The 12,805-nt window shown below is 41.0% G+C and overlaps 1 protein-coding gene across 1 annotated transcript in view; it reads left to right on the top strand.

Moving 5' to 3' along the window:
- Positions 1-2,434: 2,434 nt before the first annotated feature.
- CNTNAP5 (contactin associated protein-like 5) overlaps positions 2,435-12,805 on the top strand; it is a gene marked incomplete at its 5' end in the record, with an annotated part of 82,132 nt that continues 71,761 nt past the window's right edge. Inside the window, one exon of the mRNA XM_010151141.1 lies at positions 2,435-2,737. Within this exon, the coding sequence (XP_010149443.1) occupies positions 2,435-2,737 (303 nt within the window). The remainder of the gene's footprint in view (positions 2,738-12,805) is intronic.

Raw genomic sequence — 12,805 nt, 5'->3', positions numbered from 1 at the left:
TCCATGATCTTGCTGTTGTCTTTGAATGGTTCAAGAATTTACTGCCCTCCAGCTCTTAGTTACTCCTCCTTCAGTCAGCTTTCGCGGTATACAAGTACACAGCCTGGAAAGCACTGTAGTGTTAACCACTCTGTGTTAGGCTGTTGTACTTCCTGAGCAGCACTGTAGCCACTATTGTGAGCATTGATGTTAATGCAATTTCTCAAAATTATGTTAATAACTCTCAGTGGGGAGAAGCTTACGACTGCCCACCTGGAATTTCAGCAACCAGTTCATTCCATTGTCTCTTGGTTTTGCATTATCAGCAACTTGACGTTTGTCTTTTTAGTAGATTTCTCAGTGAAGGGGTTAAACTTCTACCAGCTTCAGTGAGAGGAAAGTTATCTCACCCTCAACTGCTTCTGAAAAATCCACTCTGTTCATGTCAATCCTTGAGAGAACAAAAGAAAAAACAGACTCCAGCTGATAAGAATCACTTCTTTCAGATGTACAAGATGTGTGTTATGAAGTCATTGAATTATATTGTGTTGGAAGCAATATATGTGCAGGACTGCAAGGATATTGTGCTAGTGTTGACTGTGATTACAACCACTGGGGCAAGTTTTACAAGCAATAAATTTGTAATATTTCTTGTGATTTTAATCTACCTTTTGTGTATCTCACACATTGAGCAGTGTTTCATTGAGTTCCAACTCAAAGGATCCAGAAGCAGCATCCGGAGCTCAATAAGAAACAGAATTACACATCTATGAGCAAACTCTTTCTGTCTACTGCCACAGAAATGATGAGTGTGTTGTGAGTGAATGTATGGTTTGCTGAGCATAAACTGTCCTTACACTTAATGCCATACATTACTGGGAGAGTAATTTCTCTGTAACTTGCAGCCAGGTCTTGGAACAGACCTCTTTAAATAGTCTCCAGATGGTTGTTGTTACTTGCCTGTCATCTGAATGCTTCTATAATGACAATCCATTAAATCATCTGAGTGTTTTTGCACAGATAGTCCATTTAGGATTTTTATACACCTATTAGAGTTCTATTGAAATAATCTGTGGGATATTTGTAGCTCCAGGAAAAATACTTCAACTGTAATGCGTTGCAGTGGCCACAACGCTGTTGGGCTCGTCATGCCAGCCTATTAGGGAGTAACTGGAAAGCTCATGCTCTGCAAGAATTGACACCAGGTAATCTGGTCAAACCAGCTGAATACTTAAATGCCCAGTTTTTAAGATCGGTGTAGAAAAGATCTGGTTCAGCATTATCGAGGGTTTCGCTGTTGAAGCATTCATAACAAAATAGAAATCTGTCTAGGTCTTCCCTCTTTGTCTGTAGCTGTCCCTAGGTTTCTGCAAGTGAGGTTGAAATCATCTTCTCATCAAATCATTAAAGTTTAGTTATTTAAAAACATCGTGGAGCACATGCTATGCTCAGTCCTGTGAATGCTCATTGAGTTTGCCTTTTTACCAGGTCAGCTTGGCAGATAGGCTGTTCAGGCTGTGCTTGTTATCTTGCCCATTGCTATCTTGACCATTGCTATCTCACCAGAACCAGACGGGAAACAGCCTCCCTGCTAAGCTAATTGCTTCTAATTGCAGTGTTCTTCTTATCATGCCAGCCCCAATACTGGTCATGAGCTGGGTTGTTAGGATGCAGGTTGTGCTTGCACCTCGATTCTGGTTTCTGTCACCTACAAAATCCCTTGCTCTGCCAGTAAATGCAATGAAGGAGGCGCTAATGAGCTCCCCAGAATGGAAAAAATCTGAGGATGGAGTAAAATGAATGAATGACTTCAAACTGGGTGCTATGAACATACTCTCCGTTTTAGCTTTTTGGCAAGAGTTTTTGGTTTGTGTTTGTGGTGGGTTAGTGTGAGCTCATCAGCCGCCGTTCTCCGCTACCATTTATTGGTGTAACAGTGTGGGCTGTACTCTCATGGTACAGCTGCGTTTGCAGAGGATGAGCATTACCCCCATGAGCCATATTATTATGCCTTTTCTCTCGGGGCCAAAGCCAGCTGAAAGGTACCTAATTTTCTTCAAATACCTGGCAATAGAAGATGCTGAAAATCTCCTGTGGTTCCTGGGCAGCTTATAGTTTCTCTCTTGCTCAGCAGGCTATGTAGTGTTTGCTCAAGTTGTTTCAGGAAGAAACAGCTCTGTGGACTACGCTGCCCTGTAACAGGTCTTCATCACAGAGTGTCCTGCCCTGCTGATCCTCTCTCCAATGCTGTAAAGCATTAGGTTTCAATTTGGTTTTTGTTCCCTGCTTGTTGCAACGTGGGGTTTGTTTTTTTTTTTTTCTGTTAACTTCCCATTCAATTCTTTTTCATTTAACAGAAGATAAGATCTGGACTGCAGTGCAGCACAACAACACAGGGCTAACCAGAGTCCAAGGAGCTGAGCCGCCTGCTGATCCTCTCTCCAATGCTGTAAAGCATTAGGTTTCAATTTGGTTTTTGTTCCCTGCTTGTTGCAACGTGGGGTTTGTTTTTTTTTTTTTCTGTTAACTTCCCATTCAATTCTTTTTCATTTAACAGAAGATAAGATCTGGACTGCAGTGCAGCACAACAACACAGGGCTAACCAGAGTCCAAGGAGCTGAGCCGGAGAAGCCGTACACCATGTCCTTTAACTACAATAGCAGTGCAGAACAGCTTGAAGCCGTGATAAACAGTGCCGAGTATTGCGAACAGGAGGCAGCCTACTACTGCAAAAAGTCACGTCTGCTGAACACCCCAAGTAAGTGCCATGATCCCAAATCTTTCCTTGTTAACTCTCATTGATTATACAGCAGATATAGGTCACACCGCAACTGAGGGGAAGAAAAAGCAACCAGCCAACCAAACTAACAAACAAAAAAACCCCAAACAAAAAACTCCCACAAATAGTAGCAATACAGAGTAGAGTAAAAAGCCTTTTTACCTTCTTGGATACCACTGTGCAGTGCCTGTCCTCTAATGCAAAAGGGTCAGGGCTCTGCAGGGGATTTTCCACTCTGTAAGTTCATGCGTACAAAGGCTCTGAAATCTTCTAACGTGGAAAGCGCTACTTAGGAACCACAAAAGCTGTACTTAGATGAAGGTAAATGGATATGTTTATTCAATTACAGTTTTTAAATGTATAAGAAGATAGAAAGCATCCAGATTCCTCTAGAATCTCATGATGTTTTGGAGACGAGGCCATGAATATGGTGTCAAAGTGCTTAGTAGTACAGTTTCAGGGACAAAACTAATTTTCCCCTCCTGATGGAAAGAAATTCTTGCCCTGACTTAATGTACCAGCAACAAGAAAGCAGAAGGGTCTGATCAGTTTGTGTCTCTGTGCAGTAGCAAACCTCCAGTGACTACTCAGGACAGGAGCCTTCTGCTCAACCTTCTCTTGGGGTTAGGATTATATATTTGCTTAGCCAGAGAGATGAATGACATTAAAGGCAGGCTTTTGAATGTCTACAAAGTTTCATCTGGTTACTTGGAATGACTGTATAGTCCTGGTGATTCTTTGATTATTAGCAACTCTTACATTTGTTAGTAGGTTAGAAGAAATCCCATGGAAAACCTTAAGGGGAACTTGCAATGGGTGTTTTTATTGTGTTAAAAATATATTGCTTAATGAGATGTATGAAAAACCCGCCTGGTTCCAGCGAAGTTAGCGTAACACAGAATGTTCATGGATCCAGTAATCAGATGCCTTACAGCCAGTTTATTTTTAAAACCTGTGTATTATGTCTTCTGTTATCATCAGAATTTACCAGCCAAGAACTGCTTGTATTGCTCGTCATTTTTTAAAGAGTGGACTGTTAATATCAGCATCCCTGATAAAGCACAAAGGGAAAACAAAAAGCAGGCATTAACTGCTCATGAAGAGGGGGAACAAATGTCTTACAAATGCTTTCAACTTGCTGGCTTCTGTATCCCACACCACTTGTGACATGTTATGACGTTATAATCACCGCAGTGATTACTTCCAAAACGTTGTTTTTTTAAGGATGAAGGCCACAGTATTAGAGCAGGTCTGTATGTGTTTACTTTTACACATTTCTGTGAGGTATTTTGTCATGTGCTTGCAGAAAGGTACACTGTGAGTGTATGTTGAGATACCTCTTGTATATGGTGTCTCTGTAAAGCTAGGGAAGCTTCTTAAGGATCCAGACCCATTTCTCCTTTTTTCTTTATTTTAAAAAGTTATAATCTTGTACAAATTGAAAGCTTATAAACTATCCTGCTTCAGGGCTAAGGCTATCTATCAACTGGCAGAGGCTAAGACGATTCTTGACAGGCAGCTCCTCTCCAGGACCAGGACCAAAGTTGTGAGTCTGACTCCTCAAGGGAGAGGATGCAGGAATGGTGTCAAGCAGCCTGGCTTGTGCTCTTGCAGCTGCTGCAGTGCCAGTGTGCTCCTGACAGCTAACCACACAAGAATTCGTGACTCAACTCTCTAGTACAGTTCCAGAAAAAATAAAATAAAGAAATAAATATAAAGATATCTATATATAAGAAATATAAAGCTAAATCAGAAACGGATACAATCCAGTGCTGTGCATGTGGCAGACACCATCATGTTTTCCTCTCTTTTTTTCCTCTTGTGTGTGCTTTTAAATTACGCTTTCAGTTTTTCATCCTGAACTTTCTCAGTAGCCTAGGGCTGTAAGTTTTGCAAGAAGTGGAACATGTTCAGAAATAAACTGAGTTCTTGAAATTACAAGATATGGGTGACAACTTGTTCTTAGCTGAGTATTGTGTGTTTTTACATACTAGAAAGGCATTTTTCCTTAAATAGCCCTATTAATTTATATTCATTTTGAGGTGAACTGCTGCTATATTATAGAAGCCTAGAGAGTTGGTGATGCTGAACACTGTAGGTGTCTTCAAGAGGCCTTAGATTTAAAGAATTTCTGTTGGTAAGCTTGAAGTTTAGCTACAGGTATGAATAACCCTAGGACCTTTTGCTAGACTCACTGCAAAAGGTTCTCATCTGTTTTGTTTTTACCCATAAGTAACTGGAAGGGATTTGATTTTGGGGTCAGAGTGACAGAACAAAAATCAAAACTCTTGGCTTATGTTTCTTGATTTGGCCTAGGCTCTTGGTTGCCTGAAGCATTATGTTCTGTCTGTGTTGCAAGGGTATCATAAGGTGTAATTATAGTTAATGAACCACACTTGAGATCTTCTTTCAGAAGTCAGTATGCAAATGTACACGTATTTATGACAATGCTGCATTCTTAGGCCAGCAGTAAACATCGTGTGACCTAATCCAGCCTGCTGAATATCACCACTCATTAGTACCTCTGCACTCAGCCCGGTGGTGAATGCTTGACGGAAGGGCATCGCCCAGAGGCATATCATCTGATCCTGACAGAGCTATAAAAGTTCCCCTTCCTGCAAGGGTTCTAATCCATTTCTGAGCTTCCTCTAGTTTGGAAATTTTTTGTTTGTTTTGTTTATTCCTGAGGAGGAGGAGATGGAACGTATGATTAGGATATCTCAGCTGGTAGCACCAAACCCACAAATCCTTGTCTTCAGGATCTAAACACTGTCATTTTTCACAGAGAAGCAATATAAAGGTTTCTCTTTACTTTTGCATTCAGAACGTTATTCTCCAGCAAAGGTTTATGTTGTTACATAGCAATTTTGGCTTTCACAGCTTGTCAAAGATGAGGAAAAAAATGTGCCTGGGCAAAGGGACAAGCATGGCACTCTGGGCTGCCTCAGAGGGAAACCAAAGGAGGCTCCTGGCTTGCATAAAATTGTTCCAGTTTATATCAAGGAATTTGTCTATCTTCTCTTTCTACTGCCTCTTGCCCTGAAGACATAGGCACATCCCCAGCGGGTGTGATTCAGTGTAGTCTCCCCATTGAGCTACTTGGATTTACATCTGCAATGTGTCAGACATGCAATCTGGCAGTTGGCAAAGGAATTTACTCATCTCCACCTCCTGCTGTCTGGAACAGCCTTATCAGTTCTCACTGTCATACTACAGCTTAGCTGCAAGCGTGTCTTTGAAAACTGAAATTAAATTGCCCTGCACTGCATTTTTGTGCATCTCTGCAATCAGATAGATTTTCAGGAGGTTTGTGAACATCAGAATAGATGTCTGTTCATCAAAGGAATAGCTGGCTTTCTCATGATGCTGGCAAATGAAAATTATAATTTATGACCAGTAATTGCAAGTTTCTTGTGACTTCTCCATGCCGGTTGGAGAGACTCCTAAATGGCAGAAGTGAAGCTGACAGTTGGCATTAGTTAGGAAAGTCATCCAGACTCCTAGCAAGACATTGCAGACTTTACCACCACCTCATCCTTAGAAACACGGACCAAGACAAGCTAGCAGGAGAGAAGGGGATGGGCAGGAAGCTTGAGCTACCTCTAAATGTGCTGTCTGTATTCTGGGAATTTGAAAAGAAATTTAGGCCCCCTGGGCTCTGGTTCCCTTTCCTTGTGGAGCATCTCAGGAGAAGGTTATGCATGCAAGGATAGGTGCACGTATGCACATGCACTTTTTATTAAACTGTTAACATACAAGATATTTGAAGGTATGAAAACACTTTAACTGAACAAACCTTCAGCTCTGACTGAGTTCGCTCAGTTTTCTAGAAGCAGTGGGTGTATTCAGAGGCTTAACATTGGGGGAGCTGTCTCGCATCCACCATATCAAGGACTTAACACAGTGACGGCTGTATCAGTGGCAGGATAGCTTGCTTTACAATACTGGGCTGACAGTCTGTCAAGTTCATAGCACACTTGTGTAGGCAGGGAATGAGAAGAGATCCATCCTAGAGCAAAATCAAAGAAATAGGAATGTCTTTAGGTTGTGTTATTTTCCTGCCTTCTTATTTTTCTCTTTCCAGTAGAATTCCCACACCATGTCACCTCAACTTTTTTTTCAAACATCCATTCTAAGCTATACACCTCTTCCCTCAACTTCCTCCCTGTGCCTCTGAAGATTTGCCAAGTCCCACCAGTATATCACCTGCAGCCAGGTTTCCACCTCCTCTCTTTTCCCCTCTGCTTCCCAGGTAGACCTGTATCTCGGTGCTGAGCTGCACCATGTGCTGTCTTCAGGTCTGTAACCTTTTATTCCAGATAGCTGTTTGCCATCACCTATGAACCACTGCATTTGCATTTTGTACCTGTAAAAGATGTAGTGCTAACTGACAGCAGGGACCATGTCCTAATTTCTGAGTTTAGACTGAATTCTGCTACTGAGACAGTTCAGTGGTGTTTTATCCATGCCTGTGTGTTGCTAGCACTCTTTGTAGAGGCTCCCTCTTTAGTTCCAGATGAGATCTTCAGTGATGTCAGAGCGTAAGATGCTAAGAAAGGTCCTGCAGGGTCAGACCACTGATGGCTCTAGCCCAGGGTCCTGCCTTGAATAGTGGCATCTGGAGAGATGCAGCTTAGGGTAAGTACACACGTCTGGATGTCTTCAGCACATCCCTCAGTATGTTCCCATCACCCACAGTCGCACTATTAAGGGCATTAGAGTTTATGCAATTGCCTCTCCCTTTTGGTATCTACTGTGGATCTGATGTTCATAAATTTGTCTGAAAACCTTGTGTGCTTTGTGGTACGTTCTGCTTCTGCAGCCTCCTAGGGAGAGCAAGTTCCAGGCGTTCCCTACTTGCTGTGTACAGAACTACTATTTGTTAATGTGTTTTAAACTAATGTCTACTCTGTGCACTGTGTTCTGGCATTGCAGGATGCGGTGAATCACAGTTCTACACTCACCCAGCATTTTCATAGTCCTTTTAGTTGCCCTTCTTGAACCTTCACTAACTCTGGTATGTTTTTCACCGGAAGTGACCCACGGTGTTTGAGGTGTGGTTTGCACCAAGGTCTCATATAATGGGGACACCACTTTTTAGACCATTATAAATCTTTATGGAGAAAGGAGTGTGAAACCTCGGTTCTGATGAAGTTTTTTACACAGATGTACCACAAGGTGATATAAAATGACCCGTAACAAGCAGTCATTTACTGCTAGCTCACTATTATGTTATGCTTTTCAGATATAATTTCCATTTTACCATTCCAGGCACTTTAAATTGTTATTGCATTACCAAGAGACTACTTGTCATTGCACAAAATGAAGTAGATCAGGGCAGTCTGCCCTCAAAAAGTGGTTCATATTGAAGGTAGTGGTGGATAGGTGGCAGGTGTATATTGTATGTTGTAATTATTCTCGGGTAATTAGGATCCCCTTCTTGAGAATGATTGACTGGCCATCCATGTTTCCACCACCATACCTTGTCTCTCCCCTCCAAAGGAGCAGTGCTGACAGCTTGTCTCACAAGCACAATTTTAGATAAATTTGTGCTTTATTTCGAGGCTTTTGAACAGAGTTCACCAGAGTAATGCAACATGCCCCCTTAGTTTTAGGGAGAGATTTAGAGGCCATTTTAAAAGATGCTATATTGTTAGTAGTATGCAGGTGACCTAAGCAGAATAAAAAGACTGTTACATGGGGAAGGTAACTTGGCATCTAGGCTGCATGCACCTGTGAGTAATGGAAATATCATTATCCCAGTTTCTGACCCTTTACTTTCTTTACCATATATGATCCCTCCTGACAGATGTTGAGGTAAAGCATGCTAAGGAAGGAATGACAGCTGTTTGCATTACTTACAGTCCTGTTGGGCTGCTCTGAGATTGCAGTGCAGCCAAGAGGCCAAGCGATGGAAAAGACGAGAAGAAATCCTTGCTCAGTCATACGCTGTTTGGCTTCTAACCCAGTGGGAGGACAGCATGCTCCCTCCTTGAACCCAACGGCAGCAGAAGACAGGCTTAATGCTACTACCTGGCGTACTTCCGGAGTGACACCAGAGGGGCACGACTCTCATGGGAGTGCTCTGGTGAACACTGGAGCACGGTTATCTCTGTTTGCTTTAGGCACAGTATGTCAGGTGAATTTAAAAACAGTTCTCGAGGTGGGGACTGATAGAGTAGTGAGGAAGGAACTTGTATGGGTAATTCCTTCCCTTGTATGGGAAGGAATATGTCCTTCATCTTTCTGCTGTCACTGCATATTTCTGTTGGGTTTTTTCCTTTCTTGATTTTTTTTTTTTTTTAATTCTAAGAAGGAATTCTGGAATTACACTTCTATTATTTACTTTTTTTTAAGAGACCTTTTTACAGTTTACTTAGAAAAAAAAATGTTCTGAATAGACCTACTGTGTTTTACTGGCATGGAAAATACCTCTTCCAATATACAGGAAGCTTGTACCAGGGGTATTAATGAAGACACGGAGCACAGGTATATGAAATGTAAACGTAGACAACAGATTTTGAGCCTGGAATCTGGAATTCATTGTGTAAACTGTTATTGGTGGTGCTTTAAGGAGGACAGTGCTGTGAACTGATGCTGTAAGATGTTTGCTTAACATCTGCAATCTGTTACGGGGAGGCTTTCGTCCCCAAAGAACTTCTGTATTGGAGTAAAGTTGGTGATATCTTTTGCTCAACCTCTGAAACCTATGGGATAGTGTAAGTGGTTACAGCTCAGTAATTAAGGAACCTTGAGTTCAGGGAATTCTGCAGTCCAAATAATTGGAGTTTGGAAATGGATAGTTTTATGAGACACTTGTGCCAGAACCAAACAAGTCCTAATGATACCTCTGACTTGGGAGACCCAGTCATACAAGCTATTCATACACACAACTTGAAAGAAAGAATTACACGGTTTTTTTCGGACTATCCCAGCCAGCATTCCATTAAACACGAACAGTGGTTATCTTTTTTGGTTTGCAAGACTCAGCATATTGTTAACAATAAATAAATAATGGCAATTAGAAACGAACAGCTAATCCATGGCTTGTTATATTAATGGGTCATTAGCTATGACAGCAACCTGTCCACCATTCAAGAAAGCAAGCAGTACTGCTGCCTGAGCAGAAAAGTGTGCCTTTTCCCTCATTAGAGCCACAGCAGGGAGTGTGTTCTCATCACACTTCCATTTGTCTGCTTCATTCGGCTGTCCTACTTTGAACATCTTGGGCTCCTTTAGACTTAACCTGTCTTAGTGACATTAAACTAATTTCTTCATCAGATTTGGGCCAGTGCAAAGAGTGATGTTTTCTGATTCTGGAGAAAAGATGTAAATCATAGCAGTGTAGTAGTTCTCAGCTAACCAGTTCTACCAAGATGCTGAATGAGTGAAGGAATAGCAATTTATATTTCCGTTCACATTATCTTTGAGGATAGCAAAGAATTTGGGGCTGTAACCTCTCAATTTTGTGTGTTCTGGGTTAATTTGACTCCTGCTTTAGATATGGGGGAAAAAAGTATGTGCAAAGCAAGGCACTTGCTGAAAATCAGATTAGATGGAGTGGGTGGGACAGATCCCATATGTTTTGATTTTGCTTTAATTGGTCTGAGCTATCCAAGAAGACAAAGGTCTTAAGAGACTATACACAAAATGAACAATTGCATAATTTGGTTATGTAATGTAAGAGGAAAGAAAATGTAAGCCTGTGGAAAAAGGACTCAAGTTTTCACTCTATATAGATTGGGTTAGAAATAGATTTCATCCCTTGTAAATCGTAAGTCCAAGAATTTTCCCCCTTTACAGTGTGAGGATAGCCTATGGGAAATGTATTTTCTATTTTTGAAAGTGTGAAGGAAAAGATGGGGAAAAGAAACAATGAGGGTGAGCTGAAGGCTGTATTTTCAGATTACTTTGTGCTTCATGTTCAAACAGCAACCAAACAAGAGCCTTCCCTAAGAGTATTTAGTTCAATTTTTCGCTTGTGTGAACCATCTGATGTTAAGGGGAGCATAAAAGTAGCTCTTCTAAGTGTCTGTTACTGTCTTTTGTTAAAAAAACCCAAAATGTAGAGGGTAAGCAGGCATGCTTAGAGAAAACATCTCTGGACCTTTGGGGAAAAAAGTTGTGTACTTCATCCCCTCCCAGGAAGCATCTAAAAGCAGTTGAGAATTATTTACCTCCCCCAACCCAGACTGATTTGGGGAGGATCAGATCTGATGGGGACTTGACAAGTAGCTAGAAAGATGTGGTGACCTGAAAGAAAACAACCCTTTTAAAACTTTCTTTAGAGAAGCTTTTTTTTCATACCTGCTGGGCCAGAAAGATTGAGAACAAAAATGAAAAAGCTTTTGAGTCTGAAATTGTTCCAAGCCCCTTTGATAGGAGGAAGGCTCAGGCTTTAATGGGAACTGGTTTAGCTGAGGGGGGTGTTCCTGCCTGAGCTGCTCAGGACTCAAAGCAACATCAGGAGCCTTCTTCCTCTGCTCTCAAGAGCAGAATTCAAAAGTCCCATAAGAATTTTTTATTTTTAAATGTTAGCATTTAGAAAGGTTACCCAATTGATCTATGCAATCCTCCTCTAAAGGTATTTTTCTTACCTCATCTAGTAGAAAGGAAAATTAAGGCATCAGGCTGCTACTGATGACAATTTTGCCTGAATCTGGTGTGGGCCGTTAGATCTGTTTGATAGTACCACCCTAAAATCAAATGTCAAGTTTGTGCAGCCACAAAAAGAACTGTAAGAAGAGTGTTTCCTGCCAGATGGGTCACCTCTGAAGTCTTGCACTCAAAGTGTAAGACACATAGAGTGAACCGTGAGATATTTGAACAAAGGACACCTGTGTGCACAAACATTCATGTAGCGTGTTCCTGTATGTCTCATTTGTTTAGAAAAGCAGGATGAACTTATTATCTGAGCCCACTAGAATCAGTAGGGTTGAGAGAGTGCTATACAGTTTCTGCTGACTCCAAGTGTCCTAGTGCTAGAAGGAAATCTTAATTTGAGCTAAAATGAGGTGCAAATGCATGTATTTTCTCACCATGCCAAATACATAAATGTCTGTCTCCAGCATAGGAACAAAAACTTCAACCAAATGTATATTCTAAACTCGACTGAACTTCATCAGTACTCATCAGTCTTTCATAGACCTTTGGACACACGCTGCTGTGCTGTATTCAGTGCCTGCCTCTTTCATGTTCTGCCTGTTTCTTTATCGAGGATGCTTAATTCCATGTTCTCCTTTCCCTATATCTTTAGTTTTCCAAAGAAGTTTAAAATGACATGTCTAATTTACAATATGTAGTTATTTCAATATATTAACATTAATAGTGCATGAAAAGTGCTCCCAGTAGCTTAGTCTGCAATCAGGAGCCAGTTTCTAGTCTTAATTTTGTTCAGGCTGTCTCATTCACTGTGATCAAAATTTTGGTAGCAGCATTTGTTGGTAGGAAGGAAAAGCTGATAGATTCCTGTTCTCTTTCTCAATTTTATATTACTGAGCCTAATTCAGGTCTGACAGGTCTGTTTTACTGATGAGTCCAAACCTATGATGGGATGTTTTAAAAAATGAGCAGAGATCTGAAAAGTGGTTCTGAAGAAAGAGTAACGTCTGTTACATAAGTTTATTGCGAATGCTAACTTTTCTTTTACTGCTGATTCAAATGGTCAGTATAGTCCATGAAATTATCTGTTGACATAGACAGAGTGGTCTCTTTTTGGAAAAGTATGTGTTTGCATATTTATGTAGATATGTACAGATGGATTACGAGGAAAAATAGAGTGAAGGTTAACTGTAATTAACTTCTTAGGATTGATGGATCATTGTCAGGCATGATGCAAGACACGTTGGTGTTGGTTCTCTTTCCCCCATTGAGCTAAAGGCTTTCTGTACATTAGCATTTGTTTACCTTCTGCTGTCAGCGTCATTTCAAGCTCTCGGATTTTATCCAGAAGAATCTGTTTTGATGTGACAGAAGTTTAGGGCACATTCCTCAAAGAGAGATCCTCAGGACGGAATGCTAATATAGCAGTAGTGGGTGGGATTCTGG

Source organism: Eurypyga helias, unplaced genomic scaffold (assembly GCF_000690775.1).
Source record: "Eurypyga helias isolate BGI_N326 unplaced genomic scaffold, ASM69077v1 scaffold1170, whole genome shotgun sequence".
NCBI lineage: Eukaryota > Metazoa > Chordata > Aves > Eurypygiformes > Eurypygidae > Eurypyga > Eurypyga helias.
This window is presented reverse-complemented; position numbering and strand designations above follow the sequence as displayed.